This window comes from Pristiophorus japonicus, chromosome 9 (assembly GCF_044704955.1).
Source record: "Pristiophorus japonicus isolate sPriJap1 chromosome 9, sPriJap1.hap1, whole genome shotgun sequence".
Classification (NCBI taxonomy): domain Eukaryota; kingdom Metazoa; phylum Chordata; class Chondrichthyes; family Pristiophoridae; genus Pristiophorus; species Pristiophorus japonicus.
In genome coordinates this window covers 137,381,243-137,402,047 of record NC_091985.1, presented here as the reverse complement: position 1 = coordinate 137,402,047, position 20,805 = coordinate 137,381,243, and the positions used below count along the sequence as shown (strand labels likewise).

The 20,805-nt window shown below is 41.9% G+C and overlaps 1 protein-coding gene across 4 annotated transcripts in view; it reads right to left on the bottom strand.

The window, feature by feature from the left end:
• gpcpd1 (glycerophosphocholine phosphodiesterase 1) overlaps positions 1-20,805 on the bottom strand; it is a 75,649-nt gene that overhangs the window by 22,135 nt on the left and 32,709 nt on the right. For all 4 annotated transcript variants that reach the window (XM_070889873.1, XM_070889870.1, XM_070889869.1 and 1 more), the window contains 4 exons: positions 17,481-17,718; positions 14,628-14,784; positions 4,753-4,882; positions 2,645-2,699 (listed from right to left, as the gene is read on the bottom strand). In XM_070889873.1, the coding sequence (XP_070745974.1) occupies positions 2,645-2,699; positions 4,753-4,882; positions 14,628-14,784; positions 17,481-17,718 (580 nt within the window). The remainder of the gene's footprint in view (positions 1-2,644; positions 2,700-4,752; positions 4,883-14,627; positions 14,785-17,480; positions 17,719-20,805) is intronic.

The following is a 20,805-nucleotide window of genomic DNA, read 5'->3' as shown; positions in this document are numbered from 1 at the left end:
CACAGAGTTTGCGGAAATGACTGAGGATGATGTTTCGTCTTCCCAATGTTTAGGTGGAGAAAGCCAATGGGTGATGGACAAGCAGTCTGACAGGATAGGAGGTAGAGACGACCTTGAGAGAGATCGTGGAGAGGTAGAAATTGGTGCTATTGGCAGCTGGCACTATGGTTTCAGATGTATTTCGATGAGAAAGAGGGAGCGAACTATGAATCCTTGGGATGATTGTGTAGGATGGGAAGAGAAGCCATTGGTAGTTAAGAATAAAAACAAGGGCAGTACCATAGATCAAGACGAGGAGAGACGGTGGAGGATCGTGTGATCCTGGAAGATTGCAGAGATAGAGGACAAGGAGGGATAATGCACAAGGTCATTCATTATTTTTTCAGGTGTTGTGGGAAGGGCAGAATTCAGATTAGATGGGATTCACAGGGAATGTGGGTGAGGTGGGCACAAATCTGGGAACCAGTACACTCAAGGACCTTGGATAGAAAAAGAAGTTGGAGATAGCAAGGGTAAGGGAGTAATGTGATTTTTAAAATTGGGGGACAGTGCCAGAGTAGAGAATATTAACAATGTTGGGTAAAATGGGGCCCCAAGGAAGAGAAGCTGGCTTTTTAGGAGGTTAGTAGGGATATTGTCACGGGAGCAGAAGCTAGGTCTCATGGATGAAATGAGCTTGGATGATGAGTTCAGGAGTAAGCTGGGGAATGATGGGGCAAAATGAGAAAGATGAGGGTTCAGGGCTAGGGTGGGGTTGGGCTGGCATGGCATGATGGGAAAGGGAAAAAGCAGCAGAGGCAGCTGCTCACATGGTCTCTAACGTTGAGATGAAAACAATCCACAAGCTCTTCTGTTGTTAGAGGTGAACTTGAAGGGGGCAAGGGAGAGGGGTTTAAAGAGGCAGTTGGTGGCACAGAAAAGAAACCTGGGATTATCTTTGCTCTCCAGGATGATCCTAGAGCAGTGGCCATTTTAGTAGAAGAATGCAAGGTTTAGTAGAGCTCGACTGTGTTAAACAAGATCGATATCATTAACCCATGTGAGCATAAACACAAGATAGCCACTAACAGATCAAATTAAGAATTTAAGAAAGAATTTCTTTAGTGGTGAGAATGTGGTACCTGCTGCCACATGAAATGGTTGAAGGAAATAGTATTAATACTTTTAAGGGGAACCTTGATGCGTACATGAGAGAAAACGAAATAAAGGGGTACGGGGACAGTGCAGGATGAGGTAATTAGAGTGGAGGAGGCTCGTGTGGAGTGTATACACCGACAAAGACAATTTGGGTTGAATGGCCTCTATTTCTGTGCTGTAGATTTCATGCATACATTTCCTGAGACAAATAAAACTGTAAAGATACAATTTTAGGCATTGGATTTAAAAAAATAATTGGAGCCTGATCACTGCTCTATGTGATTGCCAGTTAATCCACTATCTGGACATTAAGTGCAGTAACTGAGCAGATATAAGACCAAATATTTTGAGAGTCAATAAGTAAGGAATTTAAGATCACAGGGAACCATTGGTGCAGATGGGTCAGACATCATGTGCAAAACAAGGTTAAGATCCCAGGTGTAGGTTACTGCTTAGACAGAGATTCAATTCTCCAAGACCACAACCCCCATGAGGAACTTAAAAACCATTAGGTTTTCTCCAGCTTAATGTTAGCAAAGGCCAAATCATGCTCTTCAGCTCCCACCAACACATACATGCCTCTGACCTTGGCCCAATCAGTTCATAGGCTCCCATTGGCACCTTAGGATCTGAATCTTGATGTACTGTTTAATCCTTTCCCTGCATCGGCCAAGATTGTCTTCTTTCATCATTGCAAATCACCCACTTCTGTCAAAACCCAAACCATTCTCTGAAAGCTCAAGTTCTCATGTTCTCCTAGTCTACTTCCTCCAGAAATTAAAATGCAGCAATCCATGTCCTCAACTACATAAAGTCTGAAATTCCCATCACTGTCCATTAATGTGGATGCTTACCATACGAAAGAACGTGGATGCAATCTTTGACTAAGGTAGACAACAAATTGATTGAAATTTTTGGCCAACCAAATATAAGTGTTAACTGAAGCTTGGCATACATCAATTCAAAACCTTTTTAAAAAATGACTCTCCCAAGAAATAGCTACGGCAATGAACACAACAAAACAGCTGGAAAAAGAACTATTTCTGATTTGCTAATAATAAACTGCTGCTGCTAACAAGGAAAATAGAATTTTGGTACATTATAAAATTAGGTTTTACATTTGTGGGTAATGCAGGCCATAGGTCTGCAGAACAGCAAGCTTTTAAATGGTCACTCCAATGTTTCCCCACTCATTTAGGTGGCAAGATATTCATTTGTACAATTTCATTCACCTTTTCAGGATTTAAAATCTGCTTTTCACATTATCCATCTTATAAAACAAAGCAATTTTTCTTATTTTAAAAACAATTATCTCTTTCAAAACTGCCATAAATTTAACTCCATAAGCTACAGGCTAACAATACTGGTCTCGGCCAGATGAATCATTTTGAACAAATAGTTATATCAATAAAGTTATTTTAAAGAAACTTTTGGGGAAATGTATGTGCTTATTGTGACCTTTAAAGCAACAAATATCAGAAAAGCATGCAGTTGTTTTATTACTTACGTGACTAGCGGCATTTTTAAAGGAAGCTATTGTGTTTTCTCGGACTTTTGCAAGGCTAAAACACAATTTTTTTGAGAAAATCAGTACTATTAAAGTGTAATATGTTGTTTCTATATGTACAGCTTTTTAATAATTTCACAAAACAGTGGTATAACCAAATATTTAATTCTCCAACAGTAACAAGCAATAGTACTTTGTATTAAAATGGAAACAAAAATAATTGCTAAAAATATCCCCAAAGATTCACTTTTCTATCTACTGCTGAGAGCTCAAACACAGTACAAAGAACAGTTTGTTCAGGGAGCGTTTTTTTTTAAAAAAAATCCTTGCATGACTGCTTCTGCTTTAATAAATAACTACAGGAAAATTTGACCAGGTACATTCATTGTATTTGCCATGTCAGACCACCCAGCAAAAGAATATTCAAAAAGGACAAGTCGACCTCCTGTGGCATTACACTCAGCAAGTCAAGACCAAGTGTAGTCCTTAGGTGAAGCTGGTTACAGGACAGGGGATAATTGGATCAAGGTGTAGACATAATTCAGTTGCCATTTTGAAGTAATTCGGTCTTTATTTTTATATTTCTTTTATAAGTCCAAACTTACATGAAAAATACCTATACAAACACGTCACCACGTAATTACACACATCCATCACTGGTGGCATTGGATGAAGGGAGGCAGAGGAGAAAAAGGAATGGGCAGGGAGGTGAAGAATGAAGATTTGGGGGGTGGGTGGGGGGAGGAGAGAGGATAAAGGGTACCCCTTAACCACAATTTTTAAAAAACAAACAAAGGGCTCTTGTCCAGATTCTCTCCCCCACCCACAATATAAACAAGTCTCATAGCTCCACATATCTAGGCAGAGATGCATCTCAAGCAGCATTGTTGGGGGATGGCTGTCCTACCATTTGCATCAAGAGCCAGCATGGCAGTCAGAAGGGTAGGAAGCACAGTAACAGCCACACCCATGTGAGGCCCACAGTTAAAGGGGCAGGAGACATGAAGTTGCCAGAGCCCAGAGAAGTAGTGGCATATGATCACATATGTTTCATATACCCATAAAACTATCTTATAGTTGAGGCAACTAGCATAGATGCATTTAAGAGGAATTTAAATAAACACATGAGGGAGAAAGAAATAGAAGGATATGTTAATGGGGTTAGATGAAGAAGAGCAGGCAGGAGGCGGCGTTGGGCCCAATGGCCCGTTTTGGTATTGTAAATACTTTATATTTATAACAAAAAAATTCCCACTACAGAGCCAGCTGGCACTAGATGCTTACTTAAATATTTATTGAAATTTAAAATGAGGGATAGAGGAGGCTAAAAGATTTAAACATTTCATATACACGAATTAAATTATTCCCAATTTGAAAGTAAAACTTACCAGAGGAAAAAAGAACAAGATGTTGCAAGGACTCTGAAAATTTCCAGAAAGGAGCTCTGAAAATGTTGAAAAACTGCACAAAGCCACCAAGCAACCAGATTGTGTTATTAAAGCATGTTAAGTTTACATGGAAAAACCTCTATAATAAATGAGGAGGAAGAATTTATAATGGAAAAAAAGACAAAAATTTGACAACGGGAAGTCAAGTTCTTTTTTAATTCCAACCTACTGGTCATAACTATTGCCACAGATGCAAGATTTTTTATAATGTAGATATTCCAGTCTAGAGCAACTTGAATCTACCACTACTATCCATAACTATTTCAACAAAATCAAACTTGAGGTTTTAAACTCGATTTATTTGGAGTGCAAAGATAATTTCTAGCCTTAGTTTTAACATTAGCGATCCTTTAAATGTTGTATCACATATATGAGTAGTGAATATATGGCATATCCTGGCAAATAGTTCAAGCTAGGCTGATTAACCTCCAATAAAATAAAACTAGCTAAATATTGGTCTAAGAATATAATTAAAGGTGAGAAATGGAAATGGTTTGGTATTTAGATGGAGTTTTAGGGAACATTTGAAGCATTTTCTGCTATATGCCTAACTTGTCATGAACACAGGACAAAAAAGGTGTTACACACACACACACACACATTATTGCTTTGCTTTGTTTGCCAAAATTTGGAAAAGATTTCAACTAATGTAACACTTACTTTGCAGATGTTGAATTTCCAGCACCTCTGTGCCCAACATCTAAAGCCATTCTTGGTTTCCAATACTTTGACAACGATGGAGACATGTCACAAATATAACCTTCCACGGGCTTAATGACGATGTAGTCAACTATATATGCACACAAATAAAGACAGAGTGGTTATTACTTTATATTCCAAGTCATAGTTGTAGAAGCTAGGTGAAGTTGGATTCTGATTCCATTATAATTAAAGACTCCATTTTGTGGGTAAAAGGCAGTTTCTTCAAAGGTTTGCTGAAGCAGGTGATCGACAGAATGTCAACACATCTGTAAGGCTACAACGGTCTTATAAAATAGCCTTGGATAGGTCTAATTTTCTCACAAATACATCTATGTTTATCTTTTTCTGTGCATGTAAATAGATACAGTAGTTTGTTTTATGTCCTTAAACTGTGCTGTGGAGCTTTTACCTCCTGATCTCAAGAAACTGAGTCTGAGATGTTGAGCTAACAGGAACATAATAGGAGCAGGAGTAGGCCATACGACCCCTCGAGCCTGCTCCGCCATTTAATACGATCTTGGCTGATCCGATCATGGACTTGAGTCCTTTCCTGCCCGCTCCCCATAACCCCTTATCGGCTAAGAAACTGTCCATCATTGCCTTAAATTTATTAAATGTCCCAGCGTCCACAGCTTTCTGAGGCAGAAAATTCCACAGATCCACAACCCTCAGAAGAAATTTCTCCTCATTTCTGTTTTAAATGGACAGCCCCTTATTCTAAGATTATGCCCCCTAGTTCTAGTCTCCCCCATCAGTGGAAACATTCTCTCTGCATCCACCTAGTCAAGCCCCCTCATAATCTGATATGTTTCAACGACATCACCTCTCAATCTTCTGAATTCCAATAAATAGAGGCTCAACCTATTCAACCTTTCCTCATAAGTCACCCTCTCATCTCTGGAATCAACCTTGTGAACCTTCTCTGAACTGCCTCCAAAGCAAGTATATCCTTTCGTAAATATGGAAACCAAAACTGCATGCAGTATTTCAGGTGTGGCCTCACCAATACCCTGCATAACTGTAGCAAGACTTCCCTGATTTTATAGTCCATCCACTTTGCAATAAAGGCCAAGATTTCATTGGCCTTCCTGATTGCTCGCTGTACCTGCATACTAACCTTGTGTTTCATGCACAAGTACCCCCAGGTCCCGCTGTACGGCAGCACTTTACAATCTTTCCCCATTTAAATAATAACTTGTTCTTTGATTTTTTTTTCTGCCAAAGTGCATGACCTCTCACTTTCCAACATTATACTCCATCTGCCAATTTTTTGCCTACTCACTTCGCCTGTCTCTGCCCTTTTGCAGATTTTTGTGTGTCCTCCTCACGCATTGCTTTTCCTCCCATCTTTACATCATCAGCAAACTTGGCTACGTTACACTCGGTCCTTTCTTCCAAGTCGTTACTATAAGATTGTAAATAGTTGGGGTCCCAGCACTGATCCTTGCGGCACCCCACTAGTTACTGATTGCCAACCAGAGAATGAACCATTTATCCTGACTCTGTTTTCTGTTAGTTAGCCAATCCTCTATCCATGCTAATATATTACCCCCCAACCCAGTGAACTTTTATCTTGTGCAGTAATCTTTTATGTGGCACCTTGTCAAATGCCTTCTGGAAGTCCAAATACACCACCATCCACTGGTTCCCTTTCTCCACCTTCTTCATTACATCCTCAAAGAATTCCAGCAAATTTGTCAAACATGACTTTCCCCTTCATAAATCCATGCTGACCCTGCCTGACCGAATTTTGCTTTTCCAAATGTCCTGCTACTGCTTCTTTAATAATGGACTCCAACATCTTCCCAACCACAGATGTTAGGCTAACTGGTCGATAGTTTCTTGCTTTTTGTCTGCCTCCTCTTTTTTTTTTATATATAAAAAAAGGGCATTACATTTGCAGTTTTCCAATCTTCTGGGACCTTCTCAGAATCCAGGGAATTTTGGTAAATGACAACCAATGCATCCACTATCCCTGCCACTAATTCTCTTAAGATCCTAGGATGCAAGCCATCAGGTCCAGGGGATTTACCTGCCTTTAATCCCATTATCTTACTGAGTACCACCTCCTTATGATTGTGTTAAGTTCCTCCCCCATAGCCCCTTGACTATCTATTGTTGGGATATTATTAGTGTCCTCTACCGTAAAGACTGATGCAAAATATTTGTTCAGAGTTTCTGCCATCTCCATGGTCCCCATTACTAATTCCCCGGTCTCGTCCTCTAAGGGACCAACATTTACTTTAGCCACTCTTTTCCTTTTTATATACCTATCGAAACTTTTGCTATCTGTTTTTATATTTTAAACTGTGCTAGTTTATTTTCAGAGTCTATCCTCCCTTTCTTAATCATCTTTTGTCATTCTTTGCTGGCTTTTAAAAGCTTTCCAATCTTCTGTCCTCCCACTAGTTTTGGCCATTTTGTATGCCCTTGTTTTTAAATTGGATACCGACCTTTATTTCTATAGTTAGCCACGGATGGCTATCTTTTCTCTTACACTCTTTCCTCCTCACTGAAATATATTTTTCTTGAGAACTGTGAAATATCTCCTTAAATATACACCACTGTTCATCAACCATCCTACACTTCAATCTATTTTCCAGTCCACTTTAGCCAACTCTGCCCTCATACCTTCAGTCTCCTTTATGTCAGCATAGTACGCTGGTTAGAGATCCAACTTTTTCACCCTCCATCTGAATTTGAAATTCAATCATGCTATGATCACTCATTCCAAGGGGATCCTTTACTTGGACATTGTAATGAGACAGGATTAATAAACACAGGACCAGATCCAAGATAGCTTGCCCCCTGGTTTGTTCCGTTACATACTGCTCAAGAAACCCATTCCTTAGGCACTCTATGAACTCATCCTCAAGGCTACCCTGACCAATTTGATTTATCGAATCAATATGGAGGTTAAAATCACCCATGATTATTGCTGTTCCCTTTTTACAAGCCCCCAATATTTCCTGGTTTATGCTCCAACCAACAGAGTTGCTAGTGTTAGGGGGCCTATAGACTACGCCCACCAATGACTTTTTTCCCTTATTATTCCTTATCTCCACTCAAACTGTTTCAACATCCTGATTATTTGAGCCAATATAGTTTCTCACTATTGCAATGATTCAATCCTTTATCAATAGAGCTACCCCACCTCCTTTACCTGTCTGTCCTTCCAGATTGTCAAATATTTAATTCCCAGTCCTGATCACCTTGCAACCATGTCTCTAATGGCCATCAGATCATACCCATGTGTCACTTTGTGCCATCAACTCATCTATTTTGTGACAAATGCTACATGCATTTAGACAAAGTGCCTTTAATAATAACCAACGTAAAACCAGCAATGAAGGTTTTGACAAATTAGAGTTCTCCGGGGATGTAATGAGCAGAAGTATAAAGAGGAACCAGTAGATATAATGTATTTGAATTTCCAAAAGGCATTCGATAAGGTGCCACATTAAAGATTACTGCACAAGAGCTCTGGTGTTGGGGGTAATATATTTGCATGGATAGAGGATTGGCTAACACAGAGTTGGGATAAATGGGTAATTTTCAGGTTGGCAAACTTTAACAAGTGGGGTACCACAGGGATCAGTGCTGGGGCCTCAACTATTTACAATGTATATTAATAACTTGCATGAAGGGACAGAGTGTATTGTAGCCACATTTGATGACGATACAAAGATAGGCGGGAAAGCGAGTTGTGAGGAGAACAAAGAGACTGCAAAAGGATATAGATAGGTTAAGTGAGTGGGCAGAAATTTGGTACAGAGTATAATGTGGGAAACTTTGGTAGAAAGAATAGAAAAACTAAATATTATTTGAATGGAGAGAGACTGCAGAATGCTGCAGTAGAGGGATCTGGCTGTCCTCGTACATGAAACACAAAGTTAGCATGCAGGTACAGCAGATAATTAGGAAGGCAAATGAAATGCTGGCCTTATTGCAAGTGGGATGGAATATAGAAGTAGGGAAGTCTTGCTACAACTGTATCAGTGTTGGTAGGACCAAGAACACACCTATAGTACTGCGTACAGTTTTGGTCTCCTTATTTAAGGAGGGCTATACTTGCATTGGAGACAGTTCAGAGAAGGTAAACTAGGTTGATGCCTGGGATGAAGGGGTTGACTTATGAGGAAAGGTTGAGCAGGTTGGGTCTGTACTCATTGGACTTTAGAAGAATGAGCGGTGATCTTATTGAAACGTGCGAGATTCTGAGGGGGCTTGACAGGGTAGATGCTGAGAGGATGTTTCCTCTCATGGGGGAAGCTAGAACTAGTGGGTATAGTTTCAGAATAAGGGGTCGCCCATTTAAGATGGAGATGGGGAGGAATTTCTTCACTGAGGGTTGTGAATCTTTGGAATTCTCTACCCCAGAGAGCTGTGGAAGCTGAGTTATTGAATATATTCAAGGCTGAGATAAGAGATTCTTGAACTATAGGAGTCAAGGGTTATGGGGAACAGACAGGAAAGTGGAGTTGAGGCCAAGATCAGGTCAGCCATGATTTTATTGAATGGTGGAGCAAGTTCGAGGGGCCATATGGCCTACTCTTGCTCTTATTTCTTATGTTCATGGAGGTGGTGATGTAATGGCCTTTCGATGGAGCTTTAAAAGTAAGATTTTAAGAAAGTTATAAGATGAAACGAGAGAAAGTTGAGCTCCATGACTAATTTGTGATCTTCTACAGTAAAACATCGGTGTGTTCTGAGGTGTTGTCAGAGAACATGCTCATGTAACCCTTAATAAACTTTCAAGAGTCTGAATCCTGTGCCTAGAATCCTCATTTCTGGTACATAAATGAGAATTGCACTCAGTCTATGGTTAAAATATTTAAATTCTTAACACGCAATATAACAAACTCATTTGTTAATTATCTTTCAAGTGAATCCTTTGACCACTGTAGCAAATCGTGCTACATCGAGCAAAGCAGGTCAGGAGCAGCGAGGCCCATAAAAGGGGCCCAGAAGGCGGGAGAAGCAGCGGAGGTCGCAGCGCAGCAGGTCGGGAGCAGTGAGGCCCATAAAAGATGCCCAGAAGGCAGGAGAAGCCAACTGGTGCAGAGGCAGAAGGTAAACAAAGAAGCAAAAAGAAATCGAAATGTGACTTCACAGCCAAGCGGTTAAGTGATTGGCGAGTATTTAATCTTTTTCTTTCTTATCAGTAGGTAACCTTTGGCGTTGTTACCAGTTAGGTTAATTTAAGGGTTAAGTCATGGCAGGAGAGCCCAGACCCATGTCATGCTCCTCCTGCGCTATGTGGGATATCAGTGACGCTTAGTGTCCCGGACAACTACATGTGCAGGAAGTGTATCCAGCTGCAGCTGACAGACCGCATTGCGGCACTGGAGCTGCAGATGGATTCACTGCGGAGCATCCGCGATGCTGAGGATGTCGTGAATAGCACATTTAGTGAGTTGGTCACACCGCAGGTAAAGGTTACACAGCCAGATAGGGAATGGGTGACCAACAAGCAGTGGAAGGAAGGTAGTGCAGGGGTCCCCTGCGGTCACCTCCCTTTGGGTACTGTTGAGGGAGATGGCTCATCAGGGGAAGGCAGCAGCGGCCAAGTCCATGGCACTAGGGGTGGCTCTGCTGCATAGGAGGACAGGAAAGAGTGTGGGAGAGCTATAGTCATAGGGGATTCTATTGTAAGGGGAATAGATAGGAGTTTCTGCAGCCGCAAACGAGACTCCAGGATGGTATGTTGCCTCCCTGGTGCAAGGGTCAAAGATGTCTGAGCGACTGCAATGCATTCTGGAGGGGGAGGGTGAACAGCCAGCTGTCGTGGTACATACAGGTACCAACGATATAGGTAAAAAATGGGATGAGGTCCTACAAGCTGAATTTAGGGAGCGAGGAGTTAAAATTAAAAAGTAGGACCTCAAAAAGGTAGTAATCTCAGGATTGCTACCAGTGCCACATGCTAGTCAGAGTAGGAATTGCAGGATAGCTCAGATGAATACGTGGCTTGAGGAATGGTGCAAGGGGGAGGGATTCAAATTCCTGGGACATTGGAACTGATTCTGGGGGAGGTGGGACCAGTACAAACCGGACGGTCTGCACCTGGGCAGGACTGGAACCGATGGCCTAGGCGGAGTGTTTGTTAGTGCTGTTGGGGAGGGCTTAAACTAAAACGGCAGGGGGATGGGACTCTATGCAGGGAGACAGAGGGAAGTAAAAAGGGGGTAGAAGCAAAAGATAGCAAGGAGAAAAGCAAGAGTGGAGGGCAGAGAAATCAAGGGCAAAAATCAAAAACGGCCACATTACAACATAATTCTAAAAGGACAAAGTGTGAAAAAAAATAAGCCTGAAGGCTCAGTCTCAATGCGAGGAGCATTCGTAATAAGGTGGATGAATTGACTGCGCAGATAGCGGTCAACGGATATGATGTAATTGGGATTAGAGACATGGCTCCAAAGTAATCAAGGCTTCAACATCCAGGGGTATTCAATATTCAGGAAGGACAGACAGGATGGAAAAGGAGGTGGGGTAGCGTTACTGGTTAAAGAGGAGATTAACGCAATAGTAAGGTAGGACATTAGCGTGGATGATGTGGAATCTATATGGGTAGAGCTGCGAAACACCATAGGGCAGAAAACATTAGTGGGAGTTATGTACAAACCACCAAACAGTAGCAGGGAGACTGGGGATGGCATCAAACAGGAAATTAGGGACACGTGCAATAAGGGTACAGCAGTTATCATGGGTGACTTTAATCTACATATTGATTGGGCTAACCAAACTGGTAGCAATACTGTGGAGGAGGATTTCCTGGAGTATATAAGGGATGGGTTTCCAGAACAATATGTCGAGGAATCAACTAGAGAGCAGGCCATCCTAGACTGGGTCTTGCATAACAAGAGAGGATTAATTAGCAATCTGGGTGTGCCGAGCCTATTGGGGAAGAGTGACCATAATATGGTAGAATTCTTCATTAAGATGGAGAGTGACACAGTTAATTCAGAGACTAGGGTTCTGAACTTAAAGAAAAGAAACTTCGACCGTATGAGACGTGAATTGGCTAGGATAGACTGGAGAATGATACGTAAAGGGTTGACAGTGGATAAGCAATGGCAGACATTTAAATATCGCATGGATGAACGACAACAATTGTACATCTCTGTATGGCGCAAGAATAAAAAAAAGGGAAGGTGGTTCAACCGTGGCTGACAAAGGAAATTAGGGAAAGTGTTAAATTCAAGGAAGAGGCATATAAATTGGCCAGAAAAAGCAACAAACTTGAGGATTGGGAGAAATTTAGAATTCAGTAGAGGACTAAGGGTTTAATTAGGAGGAGGAAAAGAGTGTATGAGTGTAAGCTTGCAGGGAACATAAAAACTGACTGCAAAAGCTTCTATAGATATGTGAAGAGAAAAAGATTAGAGAAGACTAATGTAGGTCCCTTGCAGTCAGAATCAGATGAATTCATAATGGGGAACAAGGAAATGGCAGACCAATTGAACAAATACTTTGGTTCTGTCTTCACTAAGGAAGACATGAATAATCTCCCGAAAATATTAGGGGACCGAGAGTCTAGCGAGAAGTGGGGACTGAGGGAAATCCTTATTAGTCAGGAAATGGTGTTAGGGAAATTGAAGGGACTGAAGGCCGATAAATCCCCAGGGCCTGATGGTCTGCATCCCAGAGTACTTAAGGAAGTGGCCCTAGAAATAGTAGATGCATTGGTGGTCATTTTCCAACATTCCATGGACTCTGGTTCAGTTCCTATGGATTGGAGGGTAGCTAATGTAACCCCACTTTTTAAAAAAAGGAGGGAGAGAAAACAGGGAATTATAGACCGGTTAGTCTGACATTGTTGGTGGGGAAAATGCTGGAATCAATTATTAAATATGTAATAGCAGCGCATTTGGAAAGCAGCGACAGGATCGTCCAAGTCAGCAAGGATTTATGAAAGGGAAATCATGCTTGACAAATCTTCCAGAATTTTTTGAGGATGTAATTAGTAGAGTGGATAAGGGAGAACCAGTGGATGTGGTGTATTTGGACTTTCAAAAGGCTTTTGACAAGGTCCCATGCAAGAGATTAGTATGCAAAATTAAGGCATAAGGTATTAGGGGTAATGTATTGACGTGGATAGAACTGGCAGACAGGAAGCAGAGTGGGAATAAACAGGTCCTTTTCAGAATGGCAGGCAGTGACCAGTGGGGTGCCACAGGGTTCAGTGCTGGACCCCAGCTATTTACAATATACATTAATGATTTAGACAAAGGAATTGAATGTAATATCTCCAAGTTTGCAGATGACATTAAGCTGGGTGGCAGCGCAAGCTGCGAGGAGGATGCTAGGAGGCTGCAGGGGGACTTGTAGACAGGTTAGGTGAATGGGCAAATGCATGGCAGATGCAGTATAATGTGGATAAGTGTGAGGTTATCCACTTTGGTGGCAAAAACAGGAAGGCAGATTATCTGAATGGTAACAGATTAGGAAAAGGGGAGGTGCATCGAGACCTGGGTGTCATGGTACATCAGTCATTGAAGGTAGACATGCAGATACAGCAGGCAGTAAAGAAAGCAAATGGCATGCTGGCCTTCATAGCGAGGGGATTTGAGTAAAGGAGCAAGGAGGTCTTACTGCAGTTGTACAGGGCCTTGGTGAGACCACACCTTGAGTAGTGTGTGTAGTTTTGGTCTCCTAATCTGAGGAAGGACATTCTTGCTATTGAGGGAGTACAACTAGGCTTATATTCACTGGAATTTAGAAGAATGAGAGGGGATCTCATGGAAACATAAAATTCTGACAGGATAGATGCAGGAAGAATGTTTCCGATGTTGGGGAAGCCCAGAACCAGGGGTCACAGTCTAAGGATAAGGGCTGAGCCATTTAGGACCAAGATGAGGAGAAACTTCTTCACTCAGAATTGTGAAACTGTGGTATTCTCTACCACAGAAAGTTGTTGAGGCCAGTTCGTTAAGATATATTCAAAAGGGAGTTAGATGTGGCCCTTACGGCTAAAGAGATCAAGGGGCATGGAGAGAAAGCAGAAATGGGGTACTGAACTTGCATGATCAGCCATGATCATATTGAATGGTGGTGCAGGCTCAAAGGGCCTACTTCTGCACCTATTTTCTATGTTTACATGATTTTATTTTTAGGCAATATTTTGGAAAACCAAGCGTCAAATCATACCCATGACTTTAAATTGGGCAAAGAAAATGCCATAATTATAAGCAGATTGCATAATAGTAGCGGGTGCACCTAATGGCTCAGGAGGTAGGTGCCAGCTCGGATTTAAACGGATCTCGATTAGATGTCCATAGGGATCATAATTGGGTTTAGTAAGAAGTTCAGACAGAATTCCGGTTCTTGACATTACCCAACTATTCCTGCTGGAAGCATAAAGCATGATGGATTTTGGATTGGAATTTTCTGTGATGTAAAATAACCTACTTATAGTTATAATTAATGGCCAGGACCCATGAAACTATCCTCAGCAAACAGTCAATATAGCTGAAAGAGGATGGAAGATAAAACTGGCAAAGAAAAAGAAAACTAAGGCAGGTGAAGATTAAAAAGTTACTGCACAAGCACATTATCTTTGTCGCATTTACAATCCAGCTCACACAGATTACTGAACTGCACATTTATAGTGCTAATGATTTAGAACTTTGTTAGTTATTAGCCTATTTTCTAAAGCAAATTCGTAAAACATGAATACATGGTAGGAAACCCTTACCCAATTTGGACAAATACAACCACGCACTATCGTGACTAGTTCGAGCATCCAATGGTGTATGTATATTTGTTTAACTCTTGCGTTCTATCATTGTATAATTATACACTATATATTTTACGTTTTTGAATATTGTTACCTTTCACTTTTCCAATAGTTTGTCTAGAATTTCTGCTCATGATGGGAAGTGTGATAATGCCACTGGATTTTTCTACAATTGTTGAAGACAGAAGACAGGCTGTTCCGACAAGACCTGGAAGTGCATCACCTTGTACTACTTTTACACCCAACTCTTCCTGTAAAACATAATAGGCGAGCGGTATGAGTTTACACAATATTGAAAAATTCAAGTGATCCAACTTGTTCTTGCTGGATAAAATATTGAAAAATTCTTTAAAACAACAAATGGGGGGGGGGGCAGAGAAAGAAGAGTGAAAGTAGAAAATAAATGACGCACTTAACCTTCCTCAAAACTCTCAATCCCTCGGTCCTTGCAGAGTACCACTCTATTACCCGCTCTTCTCAAAAGGTCCTTGAACGTATTATTGTCTTCTAATTTGGTGTCCATTTCTACTACAACTGTTTGAATTCTTTTAATCTCTCGCACCAAAATGGCACCAAGTCTGTCTGTGCTGCACTATTCATGCTTTACCATGTCTAGATTCAATTAAACCAATGCTCGCCTTCATGGCCTCCTTTCCTATCGCATAGCTGATTTTAAAATGTGACTATTTTATCCTCCACCACATTCTGCTCACCCATTACACCGGTCCTTGCTGACTTGCATTAGCTCCCAGTCCTGTAATGTTTCAAATTTAAAATTCTCATCTGTGCTTAACTTACTCCATGCCCTCATCCCATCTTATCTTTGTAACCGCCTCCAAACCAGACACTGTTCCTCCAACTCCTCCGACCATTAGCAGCCGTGCCTTCAGTTGCCTGGATTCCACTCTTCAGAATTCCTTCCTTGTATCTCTTTAGTACCTCCTCTTGAAAAATCACTTGTCAGACCAAGCTTTTGGTCACCACCCCCCCGGCCCCCCCCCCAAAGTCCTTCTTTTGCCTCAGCAATAAATTTATGGTCTGGGTGTTCATGTGATGCTCACACTTAATTGTTTAATTTACACTTAATGTATTCAGGGGTAGGCCCCCTTCAGACAATTAATGAAGGAAATACCAAGAGTTAGAAAACCATTTAAACATTACAAGATAAAAATGACAACTAGAACCAAGACAGCAAAAGAGGAACACAACTCCCATGTCAGAAAGAAAATTAAAACGGTAGATAAAGTGGGAGCTTTCAGTGGCTGAACCTGGCAAAGCAAACTCATAGATATATCTATTGCATCCAGCATCTTTGCTTGCTGCCAACTGAACCTGGGTTTCTGATCAGCAAGATTTGGGCCGTCAATACAGGGCCCAAAGACCTTCCTGGAGCAGAACTGCTCTCATTTTCTCCTCGTTCTCTGAAGAAAAGGTCATCTTTTGACAAAAATAGCCACTTGCCATAAGCAACTTGGTAGAAAGCTGCCCACCGGTGAACCAATACTTGAATTTTTATTTGTGCCTGAAAGGGGAAAGTAGTGAATTAATGTAATTGGAAGAATAAATGCAGTTTGGGGAAATGAGGCTTCATGGGACAGACCTGCCTGGATTGAAACCACACAATGTCATTTCCTTAGGCCAGTGATATCTTGAGAACACCTGTCAATGAATAGAGAGATTGTGTAACAAGTCTATTGAGGCTATACCACACTCTCATTTGGGTGGTGGGGGGGGGGGGGGAATGGGAGAAAGGGTGCAAACTCCTTGATTCACATTTTATTTTTTCTCTCTGGAGGAGTGATGGTGTCATTTTAGAATCGCAGCTGGCCGCTGCTCGGTATCCAAATCAGTATCAGATCAAGTGAGGTGACTGCATCGATGAGGACAACTTAAGTCACATGAGTGTCAATCAGGGATAGGACATTCCAGCCATTGCCAATATCAACATTTGCTCATGCAAGACTTTTGCTCATTTGCTCATGTTAAGACTCAGTGCCTTAACCTGAAGGTTAGGCTAATATATATCCAACAGCAGAGGCCAAATGGGACATACGGCAATCCCTTTCGCCCTCACCCTCACTAGCATCTTTTCCACTAAGTGAGAATGCAGAATTTGGTTCATCTAGGGCGCCTTAAGTGGGCTTGCAAATCTCTTCCACACTGCATTCTTTATCCTAGAGTTCGAAGAGTCCTTTGTCAAGCTGGATAGACAAATACAACCTACACATTCTGGTGGGCAGGACATCCAACAATTGAACCAATTATATCAAACCTACTTGCAGAGTCCAGAATAAGGTTTGCATATGAAAAAAAAACTGGTGACATTGGAATGCACAAAGATGCATTGGGACCAACTTTTGGTGGGAGGGCTCCTCAGCAGTTGATGCTAATTTTGAAGCCAGACACCAACAAAAACAGGTAGCCACAAATAGAGTACAATCATGACCTGTTGCAAAATGACAAGAGGACCAGCACTGAAGAATTTTTTTTAGACTGAATTACAACGAAGTTAAAAATACACCGAGTAACCTGGACAAAAGCTCCCCAGAGACTGAAACGGAGGCTTTAAATTCCCTAATTAATAAACCGTTAATATGTACTATTACTCAAAATCAAAGTTTGCTAAATATAACAAACTGAAAAAACAATTTTTATTTCCACTATGGGAGAGAACCAAGGTTGCTTCTAATGACAGAAGAAAAAGACCAGAATGAGGTTGTTTCAGCAGGGGGTAGGAGACAAAATAAATATTGTTCAGGGTACAAATTTTGTCAATGAGACTTCTCTCATATGAATACAGCAATTACTATTCCAGCATGGAGGTTTCGTGTTGAATCCTTTCCTTCCACCCTGAACTTCAACTTGTGCGTTAAGTGTATCATTCATTTACATAATTCCCTCAGACGATTTTTTAAAAAACTGCGCAACAGAACAAAAATTGTCATACCTCAAAGAAGTCAAAAATTAATTCTAGGTTATCTGGTTCCATGGTTTGAATGCTATACTCTGTCCACTGGCCAGGTTCCAAGGCATATCCACAATCTGGCTGTGAGTGACGTGATTTGTATCCATCGGTGCTGATTAAGGAAATTTCTAAAGTATTGGCCATTTTCTGCACTGAGGTAGTTACCAGTTTGTCATCATCTTCATCCTCCTCCTCGAAACCCTCCAATGTCAATTTTACCCTTTAAAAACAGATGGGGCATAAAAGAATTCCAATTAAAAAATACTTCCAGAAGATTCAGTTCATATTGAAGATTCTGTAATTTTGCACTTGACAGTTTAAAAAAAAAAGGGACAAATTTACAAGTTCAGTCTATCAAACAATTCAAGTAATTTCGAGAGTTATTACTGACCTCTAAGATCTTCAACTAGAACCATATTACATTTTTGATACAACTAATAGATTGCTTATTTGAGACCATCAGGTTTTTACACCTACATAAAACAATCTTGTGAGGAAGAAAGAAAGAATCCTTTAGGGAGGGATATCTGGAGGTCCCGCACAGGCCGCGTGCCGGCTTCACAATGGGACAAAACGTGCATGTGCGGCAAGAATCATACTTTTCAGCCAATTCCTCAATCATCATCCCTGGGGATGTCCTGTCCCACCGGCAGGATACACCTACTAGAGTGGTATACACCTGGGAGTTCTCAACATTGGCTCTGGACAACATGAAGTCTCATGGCATCAGGTCAAACGTGGGCAAGGAAACATCCCGAATACCACCTGAAGCATTGAGGGTAGCAAGGGCACAGAACCTACTCTGGGTGAGGGACTTGAATGCCATCACCAAGATGGCTCCGTAACAGCGCTACTGAATGAGCTGGTCGAGTCCTGAAGAACATAGCTGCTAGACTGGGCCTGTGGCAGGTGGAGAGAAACAACGAGGGAAAAACCTACTTGACCTCGTCTTCACCAATCTACTTGTCGCAGATGCATCTGTCCATGACAGTATTGGTAGAAGTCCTTGTGGAGACAAAGTTCCGTCTTCACACTGAGGACACCCTCCATCGTGTTGTGTGGCACTACCACTGTGCTAAATGGGATAGATTCAGAACAGATCTAACAGCTCAAAACTAGGAATCGATGAGGCGCTGTGGGCCATCAGCAGCAGCAGAATTGTATTCCACCACAATCTGTAACCTCATGGCATAGCATATCTCTCACTCTACCACCATCATCATCAAGCCAGGCGACAAACCCTGGTTCAATGAGGAGTGTAGAAGAGCATGCCAGTAGCAGCACTAGGCGTACCTGAAAACATAGAAAATAGGTGCAGGAGTAGGCCATTCGGCTCTTCGAGCCTGCACCACCATTCAATATGATCATGGCTGATCATTCACCTCAGTATCCCTTTCCTGCTTTCTCTCCATACCCCTTGATCCTTTTCGCCGTAAGGGCCACATCCTTTTGAATATATCTAACGAACTGGCCTCAGCAACTTTCTGTGGTAGAGAATTCCACAAGTTCACAATTCTCTGAGTGAAGAAGTTTCTCCTCATCTTGGTCCTAAATGGCTTACCCCTTATCCTTAGACTGTGACCCCTGCTTCTGGACTTCAACATCGGGAACTTCTTCCTGCATCTAACCTGTCCAATCCCATCAGAAAAGGAGGCATCAACCTAGTGAAGCTAAAACACATGACTAAATGCGTGCTAAACAGCATGCTACGGTCAGAGGTAAGTGATCCCACAACCAATGGATCAGTTCAAAGGTCTGCACTCCTACGACATCCAGTTGTAAATGGCGGTGGACAATTAAACAAGGGGTGGAGGCGGGTCCTCGTCCTCAATGATGGTAGAGCCACACAGACACACACACACACACACGTGCAAAAAACAAGGCTGAAGCCTTTAGAAGCATGAAGTGCCGATTGGATGATCCACCTCAACCTTCTCCGGAGGTCCACATCACAGAAGCCAGTCTTCAGCCAATTCAATTCATTCCACATTATAAAGAAATGGTTAAGCACACTGGATATAGCAAAGGGCCCAGACAACATTCCGGCCGCAGTGATGAGACTTGTGCTTCAGCACTAGCCATGCTATTTCTAATACAACTACAACACTGGCATCTACCTGAAAGTGCCCAGGTATGTCCTGCCACAGAAAGCAAGACAAATCTAAACCAGGCAATTACCACCTTATCAGCCTACTCTCATTCATCAAAGGGATGAAAGGGGACATTGAAAGTGCTCTCAAGCAACACTTACTCATCAATAATCTGCTCACCGATGCTTAGTTTGGGTTCTGCCAGGTACACTTGGCTCCAAACAACAACTTGTATTTATATAGTGCCTTTAACGTAATGAAACGACTCAAGGTTCTTCACAGGAGTATTGAGACAACATTTTTTACACCGAGCCACACAAGGAGAATTTAGGGCAGGTGACCAAGATCTTGGACAACGAGGTGGATTTTAAAGAACATATTGAAGGAGGAAAGAGGTGGAGAGAGATTTAGGCAGGGGATTCCAGAGCTTAGGATCTAGGCAACAGAAGGCATGGCTACCAATGGTTGAGTGATTATAATCAGGGATGCTCAAGAGGGTAGAATTAAAGGAGTGCAGGCATCTCCCAACGGGGGTGGGGGAGGATTTGAAAACAAGGGTGAGAATTTTGTATTAAGAGGTGTTGCTTAACTGGGAGCCAATGTAGGCCAGCGAGCACAGGGGTGATGAGTGAGCAGGACTTGGTGCAAGTTAGGACATGGGCAGTCGAGTTTTGGATCACCTCTAGTTTACATAGGATAGAATGTGGGAGGCCAGCCAGGAATGTGTTGGAAGAGGTAACAAAGACATAGATAAGGGCTTCAGCAGCAGATGAGCTGAGGCAAGGGCGATGTTACGTATGTGGAAAAATGCGATCTTAGTTATGCTTAGACAGAAAGACAAAAGAGCTGAATTCCAGAGGCGAGGAGAGAGTGACTGTCCTTGACACCAAGGCAACATTTGACCTAGTGTGGTATCAAGGCACCCTAGTTGAAGTCTATGGGAATCAAGTGTAAAACTCTCCGTTGGCTGGAGTCATACCTAGCACAAGAGTTGCTCAAGGCAGTGTCCTAGGCCCAACCATCTTCAGCTGCGTCAATGATATTTAGATCAGCCATGAATGGCGAAACAAGCTCGAGGGGATAAATGGCTTACTCCTGTTTCTATGTTCCCTCAATCCTAAGGTCAGAAGTTGGAACGTTATACAGCACAAACAGGCCATTCGGCCCAACCAGTCAATGCCGGTGTTTATCCTCCGCCCATTTTTCCTCATCTAACC